At 43.1% G+C, this 15,973-nt stretch overlaps 1 protein-coding gene across 1 annotated transcript in view; it reads right to left on the reverse strand.

Annotated features, from left to right (window-relative positions):
* LOC147800110 (uncharacterized) overlaps window positions 1–13,338 on the reverse strand; it is a 29,431-nt gene extending 16,093 nt beyond the window's left edge. The window contains exons 1-4 of the mRNA XM_087133209.1: window positions 13,211–13,338; window positions 10,150–10,301; window positions 9,614–9,737; window positions 8,342–8,494 (exon numbers count right to left, since the gene is read on the reverse strand). Coding sequence (XP_086989335.1) covers window positions 8,342–8,494; window positions 9,614–9,673 — 213 coding nt within the window. The 5' untranslated portion in view covers window positions 9,674–9,737; window positions 10,150–10,301; window positions 13,211–13,338. The remainder of the gene's footprint in view (window positions 1–8,341; window positions 8,495–9,613; window positions 9,738–10,149; window positions 10,302–13,210) is intronic.
* Between the last annotated feature and the right edge of the window lie 2,635 nt (window positions 13,339–15,973).

The raw sequence follows: 15,973 nt of genomic DNA on the forward strand, positions 1-15,973 counted from the left end.
CTGCGCGAGCGCACCCTCAGTGTCTGTATTGAAGCAATCACACCATAACATCGTTAGGTGAACGGTACGCCAGCAAGTTCAATAATTCCCTTTCAACTATGGTTTCAAGTGGCCAATTTTTTTGTATGCTAATTTTTTTTGGTAAAGTTAATCAACAATAAAGGATCAAGTGGTTTGTCTTGAATTACTTCAAAAGAAAATTTTCCTGCATGACTTTTTACCCTTCAACTAAATGATGTTGGTCACTTTGCCGATTCACCACTCTGTCCACAACCTCTTCCCTGAATTGCCACTTTGCCCAATTGCCGCTTTGCCCATTTGTCACTTCACCCAAGCGCTCCTTCACATACCAGCTAAGCCCTAATTATTTGTTTATCAATATCATGACTGTGAAACAAACAGAAATGCCATTTTTGTGTTCCTCCAACATTTTTGGAGTTTCTAAGCATGAAAAATTTTAAAAATTTGATGGGACAAGGATGACCTATTTTAATTAAAAGGTGTCAAATTTGCAATTTTGGCTTATCTCTTAAACCATTTAAAGGAAGTTTTCGTGGTCATACACTACAAGTCAGAATTTTAGCAGACAAGATACATGTACATGTACATGCAATTGCGTGTCAGCATGTACTGAGTCCAACAGACACAAAAGGAGTTAACCACAAACATGAAACACACTGACTTCTGTATAACACAGAATGCTGACGTTATAATCCAATCTGCCAAGTATAAATTTACACTTTGTGCAAACCACAGAACAGTCAGTGCTTTGTTGACCAGCATAGTCACTGTCCTAGTTTCACATAACAAAAAATATTGAGCTTGAATGCAGTTCAACTAGTCCTCAAATTCCAGGGGAATGTGGTCCATAGTTTACCTTATATGTACGAGATATCATCAAATTATTTTCAAAGATAAAGTTTTTCATTTGGACTTAAAGGTTCATAAAAATACCGCGCCGGCAACACAATTCCTTGTTTGGTTTATCCAGGTTCGGATCGCAAAAAAACCAGTTCCACATCAGGCACAAAAAATAATCAAACGAGAAATCAATTTTCAGCCAACACAACTATAACTAGCAGATTTTATGACAAAGCTTTTCTTTTAATTAATTAAGTTAGAGAAAACTAGTAAGTTATGTACAAGAAATCAGTAGAATCAAACAGGGTTCCACTTGAATGCTGGACAACTAGCAAGATTTGAAGCTTTGCATGGTGGAAGAAACATGAGAAAAAGTTTTGCAGGTACACAACGGAATCACTCTCTTTGGGCAAGGTGTGGTTCTAAAAAGAACCGGTGAGTGTTAACTTGACACTTTGGCCAGTGTGCTCTGGCCATCCTCAGGAGAGTGTACTGGACTGGAGTGGATAGCTGGGTTATAAAGGTAATTCAGAAGCAGTGGAGCATGGACTATGATTTGTAGGTTTTGTAACTTCAGTGTGTGCACTGTTGCATGAAGGTGTTGGATCCTGTGGCATTGCGGAATCAACAGGAAACCTTGGGTTCAGGTATAGGGGACACTTATGCCAATGGGGGAGGGGGGATGGCTTTGGGTAGAGAAGAAATTAACGTCTGGAGTGGGTAGCATGAGTTTCGGGTATAGGTGACCCTATTGCCCGGGAGTGGGGTATGCTTGGGTGCTGGTAGTGGGCACCAGATGTTGCTGAGTTTCAAACCGATGTCTTAGGGTACGGTGGTGTGCCAGAAAATCTTGATGGCTTCTCCAATTCTTCTAGGGAGCCAGTTCTGGATGGGGATGACGAGTTCTGCTTTGTCCCATTCAATACGGTGGTGCGTGGAATGTGCATGTTTGATGATGGCTGACTTATCGTATTCTGCTCGTCGGCTGTTCAACGGTATTCTTGGAGTCTGGTGGGGAGGTAGCTGCCAGTTTCCCCGATGTATACTTGGCCACATTCACATGGAGTGCGATATACACCAGGGTGACTGCTTGGTGGAAGCTTGTCCTTATTAATGGGTGAGAAGTGCAGCCTGCAGCTTATTGGGTGCTGAATGACAGACTTTGATGTTGGCCGACTGCAGGATGCTGCGGAGTTGGTGCGAAGTGGGGCCCAGGTACGGTGGACATACTGTGGCAGTGGGGGATTGGGGGACTTCAGGTAAAGGTGACCATAATGCTGTGGGGGAAGAAGGGACTTCAGGTATAGGAGACCCTAGCGTCCTGGGAGAGGGCTTGGAAAGGTTGATGTGCTGGTTGCGGTAGCCGTTCGTCTGGAGTTCGTCTGTTCTGATCTTGTAGGCTCTGCAGGTGAGGGTGGGGTTGACCTAGGTCTTGATGGCTGGGTGGTGGAAAGATCTTTGGTGCAGGTACTGGTCGGTGTGGGTAGGCTTGTGGTGGACACGGTGGTTGAGGGTGCCGTCTGGGTTTCTGGACAGGTGGACATCTAAGAAAGAGAGGTGTCTGTCTTGTTCTTGTTCCATGGTGAACTTGATAGTGGAGTGTTGCTGATTGAGATAATCAAGGAATTCTCGGAGGTGATCTTGACCATGGGGTCATATGACGAATGTGTCGTCAACATAGCGTAGCCAAATGGTGGGTTTGAGGTCGGCGGTGAGGAGAGATGATGTTTCAAATTCTTCCATGAAGATGTTAGCTAGGACCGGGGATGTAGGGGATCCCATGGAGGTCCCAGCTGTCTGATCGTAGAACTGGTCTTGGAACTTGAAGTAGCTGGATGAAGCGCAGAGGCGGATGAGGTCGGCGATCTTGGTGGAGGAGAGAGCTGTGCGGTCAGCGAGGGAGTGGTCGCTGTCCAGTCGATCCTTGGCAATCTGGCATACTTCTTTGGTTGGAACATTGGTGAATAGCAACACCACGTCGAAGCTCACCAAGACGTCTGTCGGCTTGAGTGACAGGTTTCTTGTGAGCTTCATGAACTGGGTGAAGTTGGAGATGTGGTGTGCCGTGTTGCCAACCAGGGGCTGGAGGATGCCAGTCAGGAAGCAGGGAGTCTCGTAAATTGGTGAGCCCCTTGAAGACACAATGGGGTGCAGCGGGGTGCCTGGCTTGTGGATCTTAGGTTGACCAAAGAATCTTGGACAGGTAGATGTCGATGGGCAGAGGCAACGGTACAGATCTGCTGGGATGGAGTTGGAATGGTGGAGGGTGAGGAGGTGGTTGACGATGCGTTTCTCGATGGCTTGAGTGGGGTCCCTTAGGCTCGAGATCGTCTATATCTCTATTCCAACGCCCCGAGCTTAAGTGATCTTCTATATCCCAACGGCAAATGCTGCCAGAGAGAATTCCACAGACACATCGTCATGAACCACAGCCAGCGCACCCTGTTGATCACGGAGACAGGTGTCATCTCCCTAGGCATGAACTTTGCCACCCCACCATGAGCCGTCCCCCTAGCCAACATCATCCAAGCCATGGAATCAGCCATATGGAAACTCGACAAGACCACAGCCAATAACATCCGAGTCAAGATCCACCAAGCACTCCTGCATGCCAAACCGGTCAAGCTCAACCTCACCAGACCCAAAGTTGAAGCCCTCCGTGATCTCCGCAGCAACAAGTCCATACACATCATCACGGCCGACAAGGGCAATGCCACCGTGCTCATGAACTTTGTAGCTTACTCCAACAAGGTACAAGACATCCTCACATCCGGCTCCTACCACCCCTACCCAAGGAAAAAAAACGCATTGCCAGCCACATCCCCATCCTCCACCATTCCGACTCCATTCCAGCAGACCCGCACCATCGCCTCCACATTTTGGCATCTACCTGTCCAAGATTCTTCGATCAACCCAAGATCCACAAGCCACCCCCTGCTCCCCATTGTGTCTTCAAGGGGCTCACCTACTAATGAGACCGCAAGCTTCCTGACTGGCATCCTCCAGCCCCTGGTCGGCAATACACAACACCACATCTCCAACTGCACCCAGTCTGTGAAGCTCACGAGCAACCTGTCACTCCAGCCCACAGACATCATGGTGAGCTCCGACGTGGTGTTGCTATTCACCAATGTTCCCAACGAAGAAGTATGCCAGATTGCTAGGATCGACTGGACAGCGACCACTCCCTCACTGACTGCACAGCTCTCTCCTCTGCTAAGATCACAGACCTCATCCGCCTCTGCGCTTCATCCAGCTACTTCAAGTTCCAAGACCAGTTCTACGATCAGACAGCTGGGACCTCCATGGGATCCCCTACATCCCCGGTCCTTGCTAACATCTTCATGGAAGAATTTGAAACATCATCTCTCCTCACCGCCGACCTCAAACCCACCATTTGGCTGCGCTATGTTGACGACACATTCGTCATATTGCCCCTGGTCAAGATCACCTCCAAGAATTCCTTGAGTATCTCAATCAGCAACACCCCACTATCAAGTTCACCATGGAACAAGAACAAGACGGACACCTCTCCTTCTTAGATGTCCACCTGTCCAGAAACCCAGACGGCACCCTCCACCACCATGTCCACCGCAAGCCTACCCACACCGACCGGTACCCGCACCAGAGATCTTTCCACCACCTAGCCATCAAGACCTAGGTCAACCCCACCCTCACCTGCAGAGCCTACAAGATCAGAACAAGAACTCCACCACATCAAGTCCGCCCTCCAGACGAACGGCTACCGCAACCAGCACATCAACCTTTCCAAGCCCTCTCCCAGGACGCTAGGGTCTCCTATACCTGAAGTCCCTTCTTCCCCCACAGCATTATGGTCACCTTTACCTGAAGTCCCCCAATCCCCCACTGCCACAGTATGTCCACCGTACCTGGGCCCCACTTCCCACCGACTCCACAGCATCCTGCAGTCGGCCAACATCAAAGTCTATCATTCAGCACCCAATAAGCTGCAGGCTGCACTTCACACTCATAAGGACAAGCTTCTACCCAGTAGTCGCCCCAGTGTATATCACATTCCATGTGAATGTGGCCACGCATACATTGGGGAAACCGGCAGTGAACCTCCCCACCAGACACAAATAACAATGCTCGCACGGCAGATGAGAATACGACAAGTCGGCCATCATCAAACATGCATTCCCCACGCACCACTGCATTGAATGGGACAAAGCACAACTTGCCAACCCCATCCAGAACTGGCTCCCAAGAAGAATTCGAGAAGCCATTGAGATTTTCCGGCACACCACCGTACCTCGAGACATTGGTTTCAAGCTCAGCAACATCTGGTGCCCACTACTAGCACCCAAGCATACCCCACTCCCGGGCAATAGGGTCCCCTATACCCAAAACTCATGCCACCCACTCCAGGCATTAAGGTTTTCACTACCCAAAGCCTGCCCCATCGCCCCTTGGCATAAGTGTCCCCTATACCCGAACCCAAGGTTTCCCGCCAATTCTACAACCCCGCACCGCCACAGAATCCAACACCTTCATGCAACAGTGCACACGCTGAAGTTACAAAACCTACAAATCCTGTTCCATGCTCCACCACTTCCAGATTACCTTTATAACCCAGCTATTGACTCCAGTCCAGCACACTCTCCTGAGGACGGCCAGAGCACACTGGCCAGTGTGTCAAGTTGACACTCACAGGCTCTTTTTAGAATCACATCTCGCCCAAAGAGAGTGATTCCATGGTGTACCCGCAAAACCTTTTTTCATGGTCTGCTAGCCAAATTTTAGTCAAGATGGTCCCTACAGTAGCGATCCTGACATGCGCATAAAAATTTGCTGTACTCAATTTCAGTGTGCAGAAAAGCATGAAATAAATTTGCTCCGTACATGTACTTTTTTTCATTTTATTGCAAGCCATGATTGCACACACTTGTGCGGGGAAAGTTGTGCAGCTGAAAAAGTCGTGTTGAAATTGACAGAAGTTTAATTTACTGGAATTCTGATACGTGAACTAATATTTCTCTACATAAAGTTGAAAATTCATCTCTTTAGAAAATCACCTTGTTATGATAGGTTTTTGTCATGATCTAATCCAGAACAAGGAAAAGTGTTGTCGTCCCTTCATTCGATCCCAAGCCTAAATTCAGAAAATAATTCTGTTGTATCCAAACACATAAGGTGGACTACAGACCAATTTCATTGGATTTGAAAATTTTTAGAGACAATGAGGTCCAGAGCCTGGCTTATCATGCACTGGACCAGCAATGTATGCAAAAAAATGTCCAGCGTGTATTGAACAGTGCGTCAGGTTCACTGTTCGTGTTTTCATGTCTGACCTGTACTGTAAAGCAGATTTTAACCCTCCTATGCAAAGATGCATTCTTGACACAGTAAAGACACACTACTAAGCAACATGAGCTTAATGCCATTTGTCCACAATGTCATCAAGCTGTATTTAATTGTGTTCATAATCTGTCAATTTTAACCCCTTTGTGCCGGGAAGCGGCTATAGCTGCCGTAAACATTGAGATCCTCAGCCCGCTTTTAAGGCATTATTCACGGCCCACGCTCGAGCGAACACGGTGAAAGAAGGCAGACCCTGGCTCTTGCATATGTGGTAATTGGTCATTGTGCGTGGCCCAGAAATGAAAAGACAGATTTTGCATCATAATCACCAGCTTCACAATAGTCCCCACTTTGAAAAGAGGCAACGGGAATGTGGAAGGGTGACCGAACAATCAGCCTTTTTACCGTGTAATTCAAAGCGTGCAGAGCACACAGGGCCACAAAACGAGAATTTGCAGTTTGGCAGGCGGCCTTCATGGCCAAGCGAGGCTGGAATTCTTGGAGTCGGCTTTCGGGAAGAAATTCCCGTTGTCAAGGGGTTATTGACTGTTACAAAGTAACGCCAGAACTTTAGTGCAGCTTTCAGATTTGATTTTGAAGTCTGCAGATAACTTTTTGACAGTGTACCCAAAAATGGGACAAAGAAAATCATGGAAAATTTGTACAGGTAGATGGTTTTGGGTATGAATAATGTTTTATCAGAATTTGTTATTTCTAAAAATACTCTGGTATGTCTACATGTATGAAAAATTTGTGATTTGTTCAAGATGTGGGCCTGAACTTCATGACATCAAAATTACTCAATAGGTTCAGTATCTCCAACTATTAAGGTGTATCAACATTTAATAGAATGAAATTAGAGCCAGTCAATTGTAGAGGTTTGACGGCACTGAATGGGGGAAGTTGGAGGAATCATCAACAGAGTATGTTACTTTGTGGTAGGAAACCTCACAGTAAAAGTAAATTAAGTTTCTTGATCAGTTGATCAATCTTTCAATGGTATGGATATACTTGCCCATTCAGTTATTATGGTTTAAACACTTTTGGCACGTGTTCAGGTGGGTTATTTGATTTTAGTGGTCTATAACTAAAGTACAGTGGAACACCGCTAATTTTAACGAACACGGTGGGGTCAACGCTAGATGTTCGGTACAGCGTTCGGTACAGCAAAATGTTGAATAGCACCCCTCTCTTGTCTAACTGAAGTGCACCCTCTTGTGATACCATGATTCACTGTTCTTGTGATGTTTTGCCGTTGCATTCATGTTTAAGGTTTCTCAAAATGTATCTGTTAATCACTTTTGTTTCTCATTTAATCTTAAGTTACAAAATTGATTTCAAGTTTGTCCTAAAGGTTGAGAAGCTACCTCTCAAGATCGATCTCTGATGCATTTTGTGGAGAATCTCAGTGGCTTGTGTATCAGCAGCGCCCTCTTTAGACTAATGTTAGTGCAATGCCACGGTGCGTGTGCGGTTTTCTTCTGCACCTGATCACGTGGAGTTGCAAAACCAGTGTCCATTCAATACCGTTGGCAGATTAACCACGCCTACTAGAAGACGACTTTGAACAAGTGCGGACCAATGTATCCAGTTTCTCAGCTAGTTAATTGCAATTAACTCTTCAACAACTAGCGGCTTTCCCTTCTTGTGCTTGGGGAAAACCTGACTGTTTTATCAAGTTGACGTTCAGGAATTACAAACGACGACAGTATAGAGTTCGGTAGGTTTTATGCACAAAATATTGGGAGCCAAGGACGATGTTCAGTACAGCCGAATGTTTGGTATAGCAGTGTTCGATATAGCGGTGTTCCACTGTAATTGAATAACTTTAGCTCCAGCCCTCCTCAACCTCCAAAAGCCTCTAGATGGTTTAAGGGGATTTGAGGATTGAGGCTGTATGGCAAAACTGACTTACTCTATGCGAAAGATGCATTGCATCAAGGCTGAGGGTTTGACCGCTTGGTAACACTGTGACAGCATTTGAATTCCTTCAACATTTGGGAAAAACTGCTTAAGCCCAAGTTGTACAATATTATTTCCCATTACTATGCTGATTAATTGGAGGTATTAATGTTGGTCTAACCTATAAGGTCTCAGTCATCAGGTCTCAGTCTTGAGCTCTTAAGTTTCAGCTACATCACTGGCAGGGGATACTTACAGCTGTTGAACCATGTCCCGGTCCACATTGCACACAAATAGCACAATCTCCTTTTTCTGTATCCCAGTACTCGTCAGGAGCTTGGCAGTCCTCTGGTGAAGGTGAATCATTGGCTGGCAATAGCAGCCTAGCTGGACGTCCATTGACTCTATCCTACAGGATTGAAAATACAGTTATCAAATCGTGAATGTTACAGGACTGACAGTTTTCAGCCACAAAATTGTTGTCGATCAGTTACACGGAAAAAAACTTGTCCTGGTATGAGGGAAAATGAACCCAACATATGTACTAGGGGATTCAACCTACAACCTCATTGTGAGCATACAGGACTGTATCTGTTACAAAGCTACCTTTGTCCAACACTGGGCTAATCTTGTGGCAGCTACGGTAGAATAAACTGCCACTGTCAATCCTCCGGTTCAAATGGTAAACTGTCCCATCACCAGAAACTGGCTTCATGTCCCTCAGGACTTTCCTTTGTCATTACCACTTACTTTTACCCTTCATTTTGGCTCCTTTAAAATCTAACATTAGTTTCTCGAGGACTTTATACAACTGAGGATGGCTGAACACAGTTAAATGTATTAATACGTGGTTTGTGGCTTATTGACCCTTGAAAATGTACATGGAAGTGTGGGATTTTTTTATCAATAATGTGAGCGAAGAAATTAATATTGCTTGAAATAATGGAAAGCAATTCTTAGATGCCTACCCCTCAGATAAATTTTTCAGTTTTCAATTGTTGGAAGCCTAAATACTAACCCCAGGCCCTTTTGGCTAGGATACAGCCTTGGTTCTTCAAAATCTTCCGGAGGATTTGGGAGGATTGAGGGAGGATTGATGGATGGTTAATTTGTAAACTTTAAGATGGACATCACTCACAACTCGGAAATAGCTCTGAAACAGTTGATTAGAGCTCAGTAAAAGTACTCAGAATACCAGAGGGCCTTTAGGATCCATGCATATACACAGGTCCACCCAGGGCAATGATGGGAGATACTGAGATGATTCTTGTGCTCTTCTGACATTTCCTGCACAGTACATCCATGCAGACTGCTCATGTTTGCACATGTATTGCAGCATGCACACGCTATGTCTTGGTCCAATCAAATGCTGTCAACTGCTTTGTAAAACCAACCAGTTTTGTTCATGCAAAACAGCACTCTACGTTCGGTAATATGGTTTTGAAAGGGGGTCGTTGACACACGTGCTATTCGCTTTCTTTATGAAACCTTGGATTTACAAATGAATACATGCAGAAAGCATTCTTACCAGAACTGACACCGCTGACACCAGCAGGATACCAGTTACTGCACATTGCAAAGAGCTCATGATTCCATCGTCACCTCATTCTCCAGAAAAATGAAAACAGACTACACAATCTAATGGTCTGGAACTGTATGAAAAAAAAGATGAACTGAGAACACTAAGAAACAGGTTCAAACTCAGTATTACATGTGTGTGATTGGAAGGCACTACGAGGTTCTTTTCTGAGTGAAAACTCTGGTAAATAAAGTTCATGCTTGCATATTAGGTTTACGTACTTGACTGATTGTCTTAGTTTGCATGCAGAAAGAAAGACATGTCGGTACAGAAAGCATTAATGGAGAGTTCCTGAAGAAACTCTATGCAAACATAGATGCAGGCAGTGGGTAAGGTTGTAGTTTTTTTAATACATGACGATGACTGCTGGTTAACCAGTTAATGACAGGGAACCATTTGCCACTTCACAACACAGGCCATGTAAACACAAACTGTCCAGATGGGCCTGACTGGTGGGTTAAACCATCAAGCAGGCCTCAACTCACCTCCAGCTGATATTTCAAGAAGTCTATCCCCCGTTCAATTTGTATGCACATCCAAAGTGGAAGGGGTTTGTGGAGGTAGATGTGTTGAACTTGCACTTGGGAGCTGTGCACGGCACGAAGTAGCAAATATTGCTCTGTGGGCATGCCCTGGACTAATGTGAAATATGAGGTTGTGGTAAGAATTTTTGTACACATAAACACTGCCCAAGTTCTCAGAATCAATATTTATCGAATTTGGTTTATGTTGGCTGCTAGTGTGCCAAAGTGAATAAGCCACACGCAGTGAAGGGCAATAATATTGCGAGACCTAGTGAGTGAACCAACAAGTTCATGTGTCGCATTAATCTGAAATCACACTTCTACACTCTGTAGCTTACCATTTTCGAAAAGTGAACTTCTGGCCGAAAACATGAGAACAATAATACGGTAGGTCTTCTCAAATAATGTCACGTCCTACAGATTGACATGTGAACATGGTGTTATGAATGTCAAATTTTCGTGGTGCACATTGGCTCCTGAATATTTAACAGAAATTTGGATGAATACAGACAGATGTACTGAACATGTGCACACTGCATACACCTGATGATGTTATGTTGAACACAGTTGATGCACTTTTCCATTATGCATGCAACATCCAAAACATCAGTTTTCAAAGTCTTTGTACAAATTTGACTAAGACTGGCCAACAATATGTTGACCACCACAGGACAGTTAAGTTCACAAAAAAACAACATGCGCTGTTTCATCACAAGGAGTGATCATGAGATCTCACAAAATACCTTTTTGGGTAATTTCTGTAATAAAAATGGTTCAAATAAAACACATCTTATAAACTACTTGGCTATTTACAGTCGAACCTCATTAAAAAGAGCACTGTTAAAACAAGATCCTGCTTAAAACAAGGACATTTTTAGGTCCCAATCCTTTGTTTATTGTTTTTATTCCTGATAATAATAAGCCATTTGCGAGTTAAATTCAAATAAATTCTGGTACACTGAGTTATCTGATTGCACATAAACATAACAATTGAATTCCCCAGACTAAAGACACTGTTGCTATACCTTATGATTCAGGGCAAGCTTTTGCATAGTGACCACCATCTCTGGAATGGACTGGTCCCGTTGTGCCCTTCTTATCCATTGAGAACAGTGTATTGTCACAAGGCATCTCTTATGTAACTAAGCATAAGCTTGCTCTGAATCACAAGGTATAGCAACAGTGGTTTTAGAATGGAGAATTCAAGTTGTTATGTTCACGTGAATTTAAAGAACTCAGTGTCCCAGACACGGACGTGTATAATAAAATCTGGACTCGCAATGCCCTTAATCAGCTTATAGAGTCATTGAATCCACTTGCAGCCATTTTACCGAGCCGAATACAAAGCTTTCCTGGTAATGCCCGCCTTTGTTCTTCCTGACGTCAATAGTAGGGAGCCAACCCACGCCTTTGTATTCGGCTCGGTAAAATGGCCGCTGGTTGGCTTCTTTTTCATACAAAGGCGTTGCAAGTCCAGTTTTTTTTTATATACGTCCGTGGTCCCAGATTTGGGTCAAAGTTAACTCGCAAAAGGCTTATTCCTGTTATAGCAAGGTAATTTGCCAAGTCCGAAGGGCCTCTTATTAAACGACGTTCAACTGTATTACCAAAATAAGTCCACAAGAAAGCATTCAATATGGGCAATAACTGCACATGAACACTTTGGGTACACAGCCTCATAAAAGCAACTGCGCAAGCATAAATTTGATGATGTTGTCAGATCACACCAAGTACCAACGATGGCATGAATATTCAACTTCCTATACTACAGTACACAACATTGTAAGGATGCAGATTACCGGCAAAAAAATTGCAGTGAAGATCATGGGGTACAACAGGGGCTAATGGTTGTGAAACAGTAGGTAACAAGCAAGCTCTGGCTATGGACATACCGGGCATGCCAGAAAACAGTGATTGGCCAGATGTTATACTAATGGGGCAGTGCAGACACCTGGGAGTTTTACATACATGTAATAGCGTGTAGCAACCACACTGCCTCTGAGAAAACTGCAACAAGCACGTGCGTACATATTGATCAAAGAAAATATTGGGTAACCCGATCCTTGGACTGGCTGGTGTGTATATAGCCATGGTCACTGTTTTCACTGGCGCGGTACCTGCCATTTTGCGAGAATCCCGAAAGTCCACGCTGCCCCAAAGCCCAGGCTGTTCAAACTCCTTCAGAGTCCTTCCTCTCTGGTGATACCTCGACTGAATTATTGTAGCGGACTGGTACCCACACACACTCATACAAACGCAGTGTATAGCTTGTAAATGTATATGTCTGTTCTAGGACACCATACCGCATAATAGGAAAAAGCATGATGGGATAGGTCATCAGTGTTTTTGTAAAATGGTGTCCTGAGATGTGGTGAGATCATTAAAGTTGTGTTATATTATTGTTATCAAATCCGCCTAATCCTGTGGAATATTGTGTGGACTGTCTGTCTCCAGGATCCTAAACAACCTGTAGCGATCGGCCCGTTACATCATGATATTCTCGCAGTGGGAAAAACGGGAACTTTTGCACATTATAATATAGAATGAAGGGTAAATTTGCCCCTTTGTCGTACATATAGGTTAAAAGTCCATAATGTCGTCACGCTGAACGCGAAAATTGGCCTAACAAAATATGCCCCAAAAGAAGTACAGCCAGCGATTAAGTTCAGCAAGTAATTCTCGTCATGTCTCATCTACCATGTCTACATAAGTACATTTCGTAACAAAATGCTGCACGCTTTTGTTCATGTTATTAAAACAAACGCGAGTGTGGGCGACATAGCTAACTGCAACAGTTGGATATCATACAGTTTGACAACAGTGGGACATGTACGCATTTGTTTTTGACACTGCCTGGCGTGTACACGATCGGATGATCAGAGATGACGATGCATCGCACATGTACATGAACGTGGAGTTTTGGTCTAACGACGTGTTACTATAACAGTGTTATTATTATCATCTGCTCATCAAAATACATCAAGCCGTCAAATACACGTACACGATCAGTATTAATACTTACCTTAAAAAGAAGAAATTGTAAAAGAATGACTCAGTCACGAGACACTCTCACTCGAGATCGTACGTACAATCATGGAGAATTTCTCCATGGTACAATTTACTCTGCGTCACTGTGATATGATTGCGCAATTCGTACGCATCACCTGAGCAATAGAGGGCGGTATGTATTACTTCGTCAGCTTCTGTAGGGTGCACCACTACAAATAAATTCCCATAGACAGCAGTGATAAATCCCCATACTTCACAAACATTTTAAAAATACTCACAACTCTCACAGGTGTTCAGGCTGCACAGAAAAATGATGTTCCACATGTCCTCTTTCATTTTCTTTTCAATTTTCGGGGGGTTGACCAATGAATTTTTGAGAAATTTTCACCAGAAGCAGACCACCCCTAAAATGCAGAAAATGTCCCTGTCCAGAAAAGTAGCCATTTTGAAAAACCCTCCCTCAGCAAAATGGCTCAAATAGTGCCACTTTCATACCCGATTGCATCCAAACTGCTCAGAATTGGAAGCCCCGAGTCCGGCCCAGAGGTCCAGTCTCATATTTCTTGAATTCCTCAGTTCCGTGGCTCTCAGGACCCTCTAATATAGAATATTTTGATAGAAATATTTCTGGCCTAATTACCAGGGTGCACCCTGTAGTGTTTTCGCGATGCCCTTACTTTCAGTGTAGTAGTAACGAGTTTTAATGTCAAGATGAATGTGACGATAAAGTAAAACAAAAACTATCAATTTATAAATACGTACTATTTCAGCAAGTGCAAAACGTGTGCATGTCGCGAAAGCATCCTAGCTCATGGGTGGATCCAGAATTTTCCAAAAGGAAGGGGGGCGGTGTGAACAAAAGCAGCAATGGTAAAAAAGCGGCCCCGTGTCTTCCTGTTTACCAATAGACCTGTCATTCAAAATCGTTTTCAAAAGTCACAGTTTGAACGTCATAAATTGAAGTTTTTTTTTACCGCTATTGTTGTTTCATAATAAAAGGTTACCCCCTTAAAGTTGTTACTCCCTGCAACTGGCTTCCATTTTCGTTTCATTTCTGCATATTCTTTTTCATTTAAATAAAGGGAAATAACGGCAAGATGCAGGAATTATTGTCTAGTTCAGTCATTCAGTCAGATGATATCCAAACTATCGCCTATTAATCTTTTAAACTGAATAAAGAGTAACCTTGGATAGATGGGAAATTAAACATGAAAGTCAACGCAAACTGCACTAGGCCAGCATTTTTTATTTATTGGATTAATAACATAGTATGGAATTTTTCAGGGTCGGCGAGCGTGGAAAAAAAATAAAACAAACTGTAAAGTTTCATTTCCCCCTGTTCTGATCCAGGGCCCAGAGGAGATGACTTCAGTCCATTTTTCTCGGTACACTAAAACACCACCATACGGAAAAATGACTTTTCATTTTATTAAGAGCCAGCAAGTTTGTAATCCAAACCAATAAAATGTTGGCCGAACATAACGAACATAACAATGATCTCTTTGATTATCTCCGCTCTGTTATTCCTTTGTGTTTTTCTCCGTTGCGCCCTTATCTTCTTCCTTTGCTTTCTCCTATCTCCTTTAAATCATAACCTATCTTGTCTAAGATCTCCTTATGAACCGGTGTTATGCTCATTTTTTGTTATACATAGGTTTTCCAGGTCGATTTCATATTTAAAAATCATTGAATCACGGGGCTCATACGAATTCGTTTTTAATTGAATGCTCCCTTACATAAATGAACAATTTCACTGTGTTGCTGGCGTCTCTATGTGTGGTGTCTCGGATACTGTTTTCGTTATTTCCATTTAATTACAACGAATGCATAAAAGATTGATTACTCCAGCCTAGTGATACAAAACCCTTTGCCCTCAAGGACGCATCAATGCATAGGCTAATCTCTATAATAGATTCATTCATTCAATTTTGTTGGAACTCTTTAGAGAGAATGTCAGGTATTCAATTTAATCAACAAGCAAACAATTTCATTAAGCTCTCGCTGGAATTTTAGATTTTTGGCGTGTACTTTCTGATTAGTATCTTCACATAACAAAGCAGATTTTACACAGAAAGAAGACGGAAAACAACAAACATAAAAAGCCCAACTTCTTTGTTGAAACTATAACCCTAACTTACGTTTTTAACTTGAGCTCAAGTTTTGTTTGACAATGTCAGAACAGTATTTAGACGTAGGTAATGAAAAATAGACAGTTCATGAACAAGCAATTACAAGAGAAAAATATATCCTGCCTTGATTTCATGTTTATACTCAATACGGTGAGAGAGCCTTGCAAAAATGAGAAAATGATGACAGAAAGGAGTGATTTGAATCAAGACAATAACGATGGAACAGTTGCATAATACAGAATATTTCTACAAGAACAATGAAAGTACATTGTCCGTAGACCATACCACATAGGGCACTTTTGAGGATGCTTGGTGTCATTACCAGAAATTATTAAAAATAATAATATCCAAACACTTAAAATTCAATTCATTCTCAACTTACCTCGAACAACGAATCCAGTGGCCACTTGTTCCCCCAATTTGCCCCTGGCACGTTACGATTTTGTTGTGAGATGAAAACTTTTACACTTCTCAAACGGTATACCAACACTTAACAGGGATTATGAATGTTTAAAAAAAAAAATTGTCAAGTTAAGAGAAAAATACATTCTTTTTCCCGAGGTGCCAAAACCTGGATACGGCTTTAAAAGTACATGCGCAGACGTTTTTGGCGCGACAAGTAATGCCAGAGAAGATAGAGCAACCAG

This window comes from Acanthaster planci, linkage group LG02 (genome assembly GCF_054643075.1).
Source record: "Acanthaster planci isolate LZ-2023a linkage group LG02, COTS_SCS, whole genome shotgun sequence".
Classification (NCBI taxonomy): Eukaryota; Metazoa; Echinodermata; class Asteroidea; order Valvatida; family Acanthasteridae; genus Acanthaster; species Acanthaster planci.